The following is an 11,992-nucleotide window of genomic DNA, read 5'->3' as shown; positions in this document are numbered from 1 at the left end:
TACCATTTATTACTTTCAATCTTTTCAAATATTGAAATAGTAACAAATATGAAAAGTTTTGATTTGAATTATGCATGTGATGATAGCATAGTTTATAATTTTCCTAGTTTTGTGTGGGCTTGTTGTTCTATGGTTTTGGCAATTGATGGAAGTAGTATAGGTACACATTAGATATGAGTTGAAAAGAATGGAAATGGATATTTTGGGAGTTGTGTTTTTGTTTGGAGCTTTGCATGTCACATATGAGCTGAGAAAAGGATCACAAAATCTGTTTGATACTAAAAGAATGACCAATGATTTGTAGGTAAAGATGGACCATTCCCCTATTTGAGTGGCCTAAATTTTTTGGTCCCACATTTCTTGAGAACCAAACTCTTCATAATATTTTCCATAAGAAAGTTACAAAGAAAATAACCAAATGGAGACAATAAACATGAGGGGAAACACATCCATAGTAACTTAAGGAAGCTTTGTGCACCATTTTGGGTATCTTAATTTCCCTTTTCATTCTCTTTGATCATGCTTCATCTCTTTCAACCCTTTAAAGGAAGAAAAGAAAGTAAAGTCGTTGGAAAAGTGCAATTTTGATTTTTGGTACCATAATTGAGTAATAGTAGTCATTGTTTATTTATTTTTAAAAAAATTAAAATGCAAAATATTTGGTCACCCTCCTAGCTCACGAGTTTCATACAATCATTAAACCACCAATGTTTGACTAATTTCAACTTGCATTTATTATTATTATTATTTCTCCGAGGAAACATCTCATAATGTTAAAAGTTAATGGTACCTTTTCACTTTTTACCCTGAATGCATTGTTTTTTTGTTTCTAAGTAGCACCAACCAATAAAGTAAAAGTGCTTCAAGTAATAGTAGAGATTATTTGGAAACTGTAAAGTGAACAAATAGAAAATTATTACCTTTCATAATGAATGAGAGAGAAAAAAATAATATAGGTATTAATATATGACATTATATAATTCAAAAATATAAATAATATGAATTTATAAAGTATTTAATATATATGTGTTGCTAATTATGTATCTTCTTTTTACATATTAAGAGAGAGCGATGCATGCGCTGAAAAAGTTGTGCTTAATTTATATTCTTATTTTTTTCTTATTATGTTTTAAAATAAAAAAATTATCCAAATCTGAAATTTGGGAAACATTTCAAAACATGGCATATTATAATTCATTTACATTTTTCAACATTACAGTATAATATAAATTATTTATTTTTATATAATCATCGTTATTAATGTTATTTACTTAAACTACTTTGAATAAAACATAATAAATAAATTGGAATAAAAACACATGTTTTCAGAATGTATATATATATATATATATATATATATATATATATATATATATATATATAAGTATTTAGCTCGTTGAAATAGATTAAAAATTATTAAAATTATTTATCCTCTTAAATTTTAAAATATTGATACTTCAAACTTATTTTTATTATAAAACTGAATAATTTCATTTAAATTATACACTTTAATTATTTTTTCAATGTCTCATTAACTTAAATATATTGATAATCTTAATGCAATTAGTCATTATTTTAAAACAATATCAATTTAAATAGGTTTGTTAAAGCATTTTTTACGATGGCATCTTTATCTTACATACATGATTATAATCAAATATTATAAAACTATGAGCTTAGAATAAATTCTATAAAACTTATTATATCTACTATAATTTATAGTGATAATCTATATAAAAATCTTTATATTAACCGCGCATTAAAAATAATATTCAAATTTATATAAAATGTGAAATGATCAAACGCATGGCAGAACTTAAAATATAGAAGGTTAAATATATTTTTCTTTATTTATCATATAAAGTAAAATTAACTTTTATTCCTAACCAAAACTTTAAATTTTATAAATATTTATAATAAAATAAAATTTTATTAATATCTTTTTTCTTTCTTAACATTGTAAATTTGTTTGTTAAATGTATAATAAGAAACATATTTAATCAATACCTTTAATGATGTAAAAGTAAAATTGTAGTTTTTTTTATAATAACTATTTTAAAAATTCAGTAATTTGTAATGTTTTTTTAACCATAATAGTAATATATAAAAAAATAAAAGTGTGAAGATATTGTATGAAGGGTTTTTATGGAGAAAAATGTGAGCTAGGAAAAAGAGTAAGATTATGGGAGAAGTTAGCAATATTTTAGGAAGCAGTAGTAATTAGGAATAGTATGATTCATTATGAAGGTGCTTAGTTGGAAAGTGTTAAAAGGCATAATGGGAACTGGGACAGTCACCCCTTAATTTAATTCTTCAATCATTTTAATCCCACAAACTTATTTAATTAATGATTAATTAGAGAGAAGGTGAAAAGAAGAAGAAAAACTGTTTGACAGCGTTGGATACTGGATACTGCTGGAGACGTGGGAGAGAGATAACTTTGAAGGAGAAGAGGTTAGTTTCTTGTTGAACTGGTTGGAAGGAACAGCTTTGAATTCCAACACAACACAACCAACAACAAACACACGAAAAGAAGAAACAACTTTGAAAAAATTAATAAAACCCTTTTGGAGAGAGAAACACAAGAGACGTGAGCATAGACTCTTTTTTCTTTTTTTTTTTCTTTTCCACAATTTGGTTTTGCTTCTTCCTTCCTTTGTTATCCAATAATCAATTCCGTTCTCTCTCTCTCTCTCTCTCTCTCTCTCTCTCTCTCCATCTCTATCTTCCTTCTTCTTCCTCTCTACAGTTATTCTCTCTCTAGCTTTTGATTTTCCCTCTCATCGGATCTCTTCTTCCCTGGTTATCCGCTGGTTTTTGGAACACCCTTTTCCTTAATCCTATCTGATCAATCATATCTAGCATTTTATAAAACCGTGAAGTTTCATTTTTATTTTATTCTGTGTAATTAGTTGAATCCTTTATTCTTTTTCATTTATTATGGGGAATAATAATAATAACAAAAATAATAACTGATTGTGGTTTGAAGGAAAAGAAAAATCCCAACTTTTTTGTCTTCTTTGTCGTTTTTGGTGTTTTGGAGCAGAACCCAGAAAAAAAAAGATTTTAATTTTATTTGGGGTGGTTGTACTTTTCGGTCGGCGTGATTGAAGATTTGCTGTGGTTGTGGATGGTGGGAGAGGGTGAAGAACGGGGAGGGAAGTTGGGGTTATGATTGAAGGTGAATTTGGGGAATCGTTGATTTTTGTGTTGTGGTTAGGATCTATTTTGGTGTTTTTGGTGATGGGGATGAGGAATGATGCACAGAAGCAACAGCTTCTTCATCAGGGTAATGGTGGTGGCAAAACCAGCGGCTTCATTCCTAGTTCTTTTCGTGCTCTTTCTAGCTACTTAAGGATTGTTTCCTCTGGTGCTTCCACTGTTGCGCGTTCTGCTGCATCTGTTGTAGCTTCATCCGTTGTGGAGAGGGATGATCTCCCCGACCATGATCAGGTATGTATCAGTTTTTTTATTGGTGATTTGGGACTAGTTGCTCGATTGGTCATCGCGGTGAACTAGTGTTTTGTATTGATTTAAATTGTAAAGGTGGTGGTCAGTTTGCATTTATAGGGTGTTTATTTTTGGTTTATGTATAATTGTTTAATTACTTGATCATGTTTCTGAATGGTTTAAATGACTTCTAATATTAGAGGGCAGGTTTAGATTCATTGATTGTTTAAAAAACTCCTTGTTTTTTGTGATAGAGATAAACCTTGATTTTGTATCTGAATGGTCTATATTTCTTCTAATTTTAAAGTATAGGTTTAACATGCGAATCTGGTGTCATTGCCGCTGCTTGTTCATACTCAGTCATTATTACATAGTTCAAAATTCTATACTTTGAATTGTCGCGTGCAAGGTTTAATAAAAAGGTATTGTGCTTTTTATTTGGGGTCATGTTTATTGATTCAATCAATGTGTGATTTGGGGATAAGAATGCCATTGCTTGGTCATGTTAGCCTACCGAGAGCTCTTGCTTGGTGCAATTAGTGGCTTCCTATTTGTGAAGTTCTTATTTTGTTTTTTATTGTTTGTTTTGAAAGGATGCTTTGTTGAATGGAATGTTTTGAATGCTAATATTTAGAAGTGGACTATACATTATTTTGTCTCTGAAAGAGTATACAATTCCATAGGCACATGTGTAACCCTTATGTCGGAAGTTATGGCTGGGTAAACACCTCTATAGAATGGGTTTGAACACCTGATATTGTTCCTTAAGTTTGCTTAGTGTTATACTTTACTTTGACTACGATCAACCACTATCTGGTAAAGTAGTGAATGCATCCTTGCAATTTTAATTTGCAGGTGTCTTGACACTTTAATATCAGGAAATTGGTGGTTTGGCATTTTTAGGTTTCTATTTCATGATTATGCTAATCTTCTGTTTAACACTTGTCTTGCTCTCTTTGATAGTTTGATATGAGAAGTTATTTATAGTTTTACTAATTTTGGCTACAAACGTGGACACTATTTGGATTTAAGCATCCTGTGTAGTAAGAAATGATGTCATTTATTGGATATAAGCAGGAGTGTGTCACATTGCATAGTGTTATGGATTGCACGGTTAGGAATTCATGTGAGGTAGAAGGGATTTAGAGTTTTTACATTTGATTTTATGGACACTTTCAACTGATACGAAGCTAAAATTTGAAAGTTATAACCATTTTTAACGATGTAATTCTTTTATTTGGCTCTTTCATGATAATGGACTTAATAGACTTCTTTGTATGAAAAAGTGATCTAATCTGTTTTTACTGGGTGTGTGAACAGATAAATTATATGTCTAGCTATGTGCTTTTTGGAGATAATCAGGTTGTTTCATGAATTTGTTCATCTAGTTGTGATTTGATTTAAGGGGACAGTAAATTTGAATACCTTAAGTCTTTGTATGAATGTCCAGAGAATTGCTTTTAAATACTCAAATCCCTGTCAAGTTCTTAAATTTCATTTTTTCTTTGCAGTGCTGAATCTGATATGTTGTTGGTATTTTATATTTCTTTTAGTTTCCTTTCTTCTACTGAATAATAGATACTTTATTTCATTTATATTTTTTTATATTTTGTGTAGACCTGGTGACTTATTTCAATCATAAATTTATATAGGTTATCTGGGCCGGGTTTGACAAGTTAGAGGGTGAGGGAGAAGTTAGTCAGAAAGTACTTCTTCTAGGATATCGATCTGGCTTCCAGGTTTGGCATGTCGATGAATCAAATAATGTCCGTGACCTTGTATCCAGACATGATGGTCCTGTTTCTTTTATGCAAATGGTACCTAATCCAATTGCATCCAAAAGATCTGAAGACAATTACAGTAACAGTCGCCAGCTGTTGGTTGTTTGTACTGATGGGTTCTTTGTAGGAGGGAGCAATGTTCAGGATGGGTTGGTCACTCCTAATAATGGGAGCACTTTAAACTCACATGACCAAATGAATGGAAACTACCTGCCAACTACCGTTAGGTTTTATTCTATGAAATCCCAATCATATGTTCATGTGCTGAAGTTTAGATCTGTTGTTTATTCTGTGAGGTGCAGTCCCCGAGTAGTTGCTATTTCTCAGTCCACTCAGGTATACTTTCTAATATATATTCTATACTAATCAACTTTAGAATGTATTTTGCTGGAATATTTGATGGAATCATTCTTTTGCAGATTCACTGTTTCGATGCCACCACATTAATAAGGGCATATATTTTACATACCAATCCTATAGTCATGAGTGTCTCTGGTTCTGGAGGCATAGGTTATGGACCACTTGCGGTGGGACCAAGATGGCTGGCTTATAGTGGAAGTCCAGTTGCTGTCTCCAATTCAGGACATGTCAGTGCACAACATTTGATACCTTCTGCAAGTTTTTCTGGTTTTTCTTCTAATGGGAGTTTGATTGCACACTATGCCAAAGAGTCCAGCAAGCATATTGCTACTGGTATTGTATCCCTCGGAGACATGGGGTATAAGAAACTTTCCAGATACTGCTCTGATACCAATGGTTCATTACAATCTGTAAATTCTAGCTCTAAGGGCATTGGAACCATTAATAGTCATTCAACAGATGCAGATAACATTGGAATGGTGAAATGCTGTTCTTGATTTTGTGTTTACTTGAATATATATATGTTGGCTTACAGATGGTACATAGATTAAAAAATATTATATTGTTACTAGGATTATATTCTTTTTCTTCCAGCATTGTTCGTACAAATCTTGTTTTGAAAATATTAATGTCTTTCTTAAAATAGATGTCTTTGCAAATATTTTTGAGGTTTACTTGTTGTTTTACTTATCAGGTTGAGAGTACTGTTATGGTTGCTGCTGTAGCATTTTGTTCTGTCTTTAATGTAGGGTAACTTTGTTTTTGTTTTCATTCAGGTTATTGTTAAAGATATTGTCTCCAGAAATGTTATTGCGCAATTTAGGGCCCACAAGAGTCCCATTTCAGCATTAAGCTTTGATCCTAGTGGTACCATTTTAGTGACAGCTTCCATTCAGGGTCATAACATAAATGTTTTCAAGATCATGCCTGTACAGGACAATTTGTCAGCTTCTGATACTGGCCCTTATGTTCATTTGTATAAGCTGCAACGTGGCTTTACAAATGCGGTGAGTGCATAGATTGTCCTTTTGTTTAATGTATTTTCGGTGTCTTAATCAAAATTCATTTACACAAGCAGCATGGACCTATAATAATATGTATTGGGATTTTCAGGTTATTCAAGATATCAGTTTCAGTGATGACAGCAAGTGGATTATGATTAGTTCCTCGAGGGGCACTAGCCATCTATTTGCCATAAATCCTCAAGGAGGACATGTAAATATTCAGTCCTATGATGATGATAGTTTTACCACAAAAAATAGTGGATTAGGCACTACAGCTAATCACCCCCCGGGATGGACTCATAGTTCAGCCATGCTAAAGCCTAAACAAAAGAGTTTGGTTGTGGCTGGTCCTCCAATCACTCTTTCTGTGGTAAGCCGGATCAGGAATGGAGCCAATGGCTGGAGGGGCACCGTAACTGGTGCTGCTGCTGCTGCAACTGGTAGGAAGACTTCCCTTTCTGGGGCTATTGCTTCATCTTTTCGCAAGTATAAAAGTTCTGAAGGGAACAATTCAAAGTATCAACTGTTGGTTTTTTCACCCACTGGTTCTATGATACAATATGCTCTGCGGATGTTAACCAGTCAAGATTCAGCTGTTGTCTCTGGATTGGCTCCTGCTTATGAATCCCTTCCACAGGATGATGCAAGATTAGTAGTTGAGGCTATGCAAAAATGGAATATATGTCATAGTCGAAGAGAGCGAGAAGACAACATAGACATATATGGTGAGAATGGAATGTCCGATGCCAAAAAAATATATCCAGAGGAAATGGGGGAGGAGCACACCATTACCCCGAAAATCAGGAATGGAGTGATTAAAGTTAATCCCTCTCTTGAGGAGAAGCATCATTTATATATTTCAGAAGCTGAACTTCAAATGCATCAAGCTCAGACTTCATTATGGTCAAAACCAGAGGTATGTCATTTTAATTCCAGAAACTGTGGTTTTAGTCTCTTAGGATACGCCCTTTAGTTGATTTTTACATGCATAATTCTTTTCCAACCAGATATATTTTCATTCAATGTTGCAAGAGCCTAACATAGAAGCTCCTTCGGAAGGCGAATTTGAGATTGAAAAGATTCCAACATGCGTGATTGAAGCTAGATCGAAAGACTTGGTTCCAATTGTGGACTATTTTCAGTCTCCAAATTTACAGCAGACAAGGTTTGATGACAAATTAATGGAATGATTTTCTCCTGTATTCTTTTGACTTAGTATTGAGCATTGTGCTTCTAAATATTGTATTTGTCACTTTGTCTGTTGATGTTAAATTTTCTTTGGATTCTTACTTGCTTTATTATTCCCCCATCGTAGATAGCTTGCTTATAATATTGAAAAATTATGATTGTGTTACAGGACTTCTATAGATAGAAAAAGAGATGACCAACTGTCACATCATGGTTTGCGGCCATCTGGAAATGGCAGGATTTCATCCAGGACTGATGATGATGGTGATGCTCTTTCTGAGTTTAAAAGTGGGATTGAAGGAACTGAATGGGATAATCATGTTATGCCTTCTGAAACTGTGAGCTTTGTAAATAACAGTGACACCTTTAAACCAAATACTCAGCATGAGATTGTAAATAATAGAAGGGAGCACTTAAACACCGAGGCTCAACTCATGTTTGTAAATAGTGACAGAAAGCTTGAAGAATCATTTTGAAGAAAATGGAGTTGAATTTGAATTGAAGGTACTTTGTTTCCATCTGCTTTATACATTGTTTAAAGTTTCTTGGTATGCATTGTTTACAACACAATCAATCATTTGTAACTCTTGTATTAGCATAATGCTTATAGGGCAACAACCTAGGATACATTAAAATAACATGAAATAGACAACAAAGTTCTTATTGTTGTTATCACTTCTGTTTTTTTATTAGTATTGTGTAAGCATTGTGTTTGTACCAGTTTTGTTAGTATCATTGTTATACATGTTTAATTGGCTTATCTCCTTCTGGGTTTTTAATTCAGGCATGGAAATATTCTTTGATTTGGCAGTGGAGGCTTAATTAACAGTGTATATAAAATGGTTGGAGAGATAGAGAAGCTTAAGGAGTAGCTTCACTAGCTTGACTATGATGCAAAATTGTGGATACTACCAAGGATTTGTTTCTCTGTTGAAATTGTAAATAACAGATTCATGTATATCAATAATTAGTTTTAATGTGTAAATAATAGAATCACCGTGTCCTTCCACCCCCACCTTTTCTTTCTATTCTATTAATTAACTTAATTCCCCAATGATTATTATCATAATCATCATCATCATTTAGTTTGTAGAAAGACAAGGTGAAAAGAAGTATATATTTTAGAGATTATACAGGAAATAAGTCTTTGTAATTTGTAAACTCTATTTATTATCCAACTTGTACTATTATTTTGAACTTAAAATACCCAATTAACTATACCAGTTCAATAATAAAAGAACTGAGGCAAAAATATTGAAAACCATATTTTTCTTAATAATTAGACCTAATTTGATTTCACAAAATAGCAATAAGACATTAGATTTAAAAATGGTGTTCATGATACAGTGTGAATATCCTTGGGGATAAGAAGATGGATACTTCATAAGTTATGAGATGTGATGTGACCATTGATGGTTAAACAAGTAAGAGATGGAAGGGGAATATGTATGAAAAAATAACATTGCCAAACTTTATATTTTGAAGTAAGTCAAAGTAATAAATAAAATTAATAATGTATGTGTAATTGATTAGTTTTTATAAATATAATAATTTGAAATTTAATTTATGTTTTTTAATTTACGAGAATAAAATAATATTAATTTAAACTGAAATGAAATTTGTGTGATTAATTTAATGAATCATATTTTTATTGGTTCTTCAAGATAGTCTATTGTTTAAATTTTCTTAAAATGACATTTTTGAACTCGTTTTTTGTTACCTTTTTTTCGTGGTACTTTGGGTTTATATTATACGATTCATGTCACTAAATATAACAAAATAATTTATGCTTTTGTAATATTTATACAAAAAGGTTGTAAATAATATCTAAAATTTAAAAAAAAAGGAATTTTGTGATAGTTGTAAATATTATATTATATAAATATTTTCTTTTTATCAAATGTAATTTTTAAAAAAAAAATAAGTGTAGAATTCGTTCCTAGATATCAGTTTCTGTTTAAGAAACAAAATTTTTCTGCAAGTAGATTTCAAAGAGATGTACTTTTTTGGTAATTGTTATTTTCGGAAAAAATCAAATATTGAAAGAGTGTCTCAATAATAATAATACTATTTAAAAGTTTTTTTTAATAAATTATGTTATCAATAATATACTACAGTTTTTAATTAAAAAATATTATAATTGAACTAAAGAAATTAATTGAAGTTTAAGAGTATAAAATTGGACGGAAGTGCTTGGTTACATCAACTTCCATTACGTTTGATGCATTAAAGTAGGCATGAAATGAAAGTGTTGACCGATTAATTATAGTTTTTATAAGTGAAAATAAAAATAAACTTTTTAATACAAGAAATTAAGAGAGTTGTAGAAGGATCTCAACTTTAATTTTTTTTTTTAATTAAAGGTATCTATTTTGTTAGCATGACTAATTAAACCCCTCAAATATAATAAAATCAATATTTTAAAATAGTATTTATCAATCAGAAAATAGGGCAGATATATAAAGTGCTTTGAAAAATAGTAAAAAAGTGTTTCAATGGGGTGTAGTTATAAATTATTGACAATAAAAATTCATCATTATTTTGTCATGGAAAATTTGGAACCTCAAATATTATAAATTACTTGCCGGAATGAAAATGTTGTCTTTTGAATTACGTGCAATACAATAATTACTGATATTTGTCACTTGGAACTATGTGCCAACCTGTGTATTATCTAAAACCAATCCCATATTCTAATGTGTAATCAAGATTTACCACATATTTGTATGTGGAAAAAATGATATTTGAGATTATCTGAATTTAGAGAAATTAAATAAATTTGAGTTGAAAAGTTTGTAATAAATTCAATTGAAAATATATATATTTTTTTTTTTTTTAATAATATTATATTAATTATTTATTTTATTATAATAAAGAAAAAGTAAATATTAAAAAAAATTAACAATATAACCGATTATATTAAAGTGTTAATACATTTTGTTATATATATATATATATATTATAAGTTATTTTTATGATTTATTAAATAGTTGTCATTTCAATTAAAATTTAATTGAATTTAAATGAGAAACATCCGATGTTAGTTGATTTTGAGTGATGATTTTTGTATTTATAGGTCGAGATCTAATTCGAACTGAGATTGAACTATTTATGTAGATTAGTTAATCTTAATTTGGTCTAAGGTTTGATTTAATTGTGTTAAAGTCGTTTATGCATAATGGTCAGTCTTAGTTCGATTTAAGGTTTGACTCCAATCGTGTTAGAGTTGTTCATGTAGAATGATTAATTTTAGTTCGGTTTAAGATTGTACTATATTGGATTCTAGTCTTGCTAGAGTCCTTCAAGCAAAATAATTTGACTTGTAAATATAAATACAAAATGTCTATTGAAATTTCAATTGACCTTCTTAAAAATCCTTGAGAATAGGAAATTCTCAAGGAAAAGAGTGTTGCATAAGGTAATAAACTTTAACTACAATAAAAGCGCAAGCATTAAGTGTTCCAAGTCTGAGAGATGAGACCTTCATCTAGAGTTTTCAGCCTGTATGCGTCTTTATCGAGTATTTAATTGATTTTGTACTAATCGACACATTTGAGGGATAACTTATTCTCGATCTAATGTGGTATCACCTTTCGTAGGACTAGGTCACTGGTAATTGCTCAATCACATTCATTTTTTCAAACAAAAATACTAAGTTTTTCCCAAATGCAATATAAGGTCAAAATAGGTTGAATCCCAAAGAAAACATATTAATTGAATCTATTATGTAATATTGTTTTATTCACAAATTAAGAAGGGAGAAATTGGAATTGAAACAGGAAATGTAAAAATATAATGTAGTAAAGTTTAGACAAAAAATTATAAACATGTAAAATGTAACTACAACAGAGCGTCTAACATGTGATTGTGAATCAAACCGTCTAATTCGCAGGACCTTTAAGATGATCCATGCACCGCTACCTTTGAGGTTGGACGACACATTCACTGACAATACACATCATGTTGTTGTCGAATATGATTCCTTTGGAGGTGGAGTTAGCTCTGTAATGAAGTCATACTCATAAAGTTTGATGGACCACTTCATCATCTATCCAACCACATCTAACTTTCAAAGTACATATTTAATGGGCATATTGGTTCTTACAATGACAATGTAGCTTTGGAAATAATGACGTAGGTGGTGGGCAGTTACTACTACTGCCAATGTCGTTTTCTCCAGCTTTTGTTATTGTGTATGTAGTCTTTGCA

General features: G+C 30.8%; 1 protein-coding gene across 3 annotated transcripts; it reads left to right on the top strand.

The window, feature by feature from the left end:
• The first annotated feature begins 2,295 nt into the window (after positions 1 to 2,295).
• On the top strand, positions 2,296 to 8,798 carry G18F (autophagy 18 F-like protein). Of its 3 annotated transcripts, XM_090302400.1 has the most exons (9): positions 2,585 to 3,453; positions 3,763 to 3,872; positions 5,103 to 5,567; positions 5,651 to 6,070; positions 6,368 to 6,598; positions 6,705 to 7,511; positions 7,603 to 7,760; positions 7,953 to 8,287; positions 8,568 to 8,798. In XM_090302400.1, exons 3-8 carry the CDS (start codon positions 5,259 to 5,261, stop codon positions 8,257 to 8,259), a joined length of 2,232 nt encoding a protein of 743 aa, XP_090158526.1. In that variant the 5' UTR covers positions 2,585 to 3,453; positions 3,763 to 3,872; positions 5,103 to 5,258; the 3' UTR covers positions 8,260 to 8,287; positions 8,568 to 8,798. The 3 variants fall into 3 exon arrangements, with proteins under 3 accessions (XP_068499875.1, XP_068499874.1, XP_090158526.1); XM_068643774.1 differs by lacking the exon at positions 3,763 to 3,872 and having other exon boundaries at positions 2,296 to 3,453; positions 8,595 to 8,798; XM_068643773.1 differs by lacking the exon at positions 3,763 to 3,872 and having other exon boundaries at positions 2,331 to 3,453.
• Positions 8,799 to 11,992: the final 3,194 nt, after the last annotated feature.

This window comes from Phaseolus vulgaris, chromosome 5, assembly GCF_051622355.1.
Source record: "Phaseolus vulgaris cultivar YP4 chromosome 5, ASM5162235v1, whole genome shotgun sequence".
Classification (NCBI taxonomy): Eukaryota; Viridiplantae; Streptophyta; class Magnoliopsida; order Fabales; family Fabaceae; genus Phaseolus; species Phaseolus vulgaris.
This window is presented reverse-complemented; position numbering and strand designations above follow the sequence as displayed.

What these genes read in the sequence shown, in the direction of transcription:
- G18F (XM_068643774.1), top strand. Translation starts at nt 3,172, where the DNA reads ATGATTGAAGGTGAATTTGGGGAATCGTTGATTTTTGTGTTGTGGTTA. An exon ending in ATGCAGATAACATTGGAATG is followed by an intron (nt 6,071 to 6,367) that starts GTGAAATGCTGT and finishes GTTTTCATTCAG; the next exon opens with GTTATTGTTAAAGATATTGT. An exon ending in AACGTGGCTTTACAAATGCG is followed by an intron (nt 6,599 to 6,704) that starts GTGAGTGCATAG and finishes TGGGATTTTCAG; the next exon opens with GTTATTCAAGATATCAGTTT.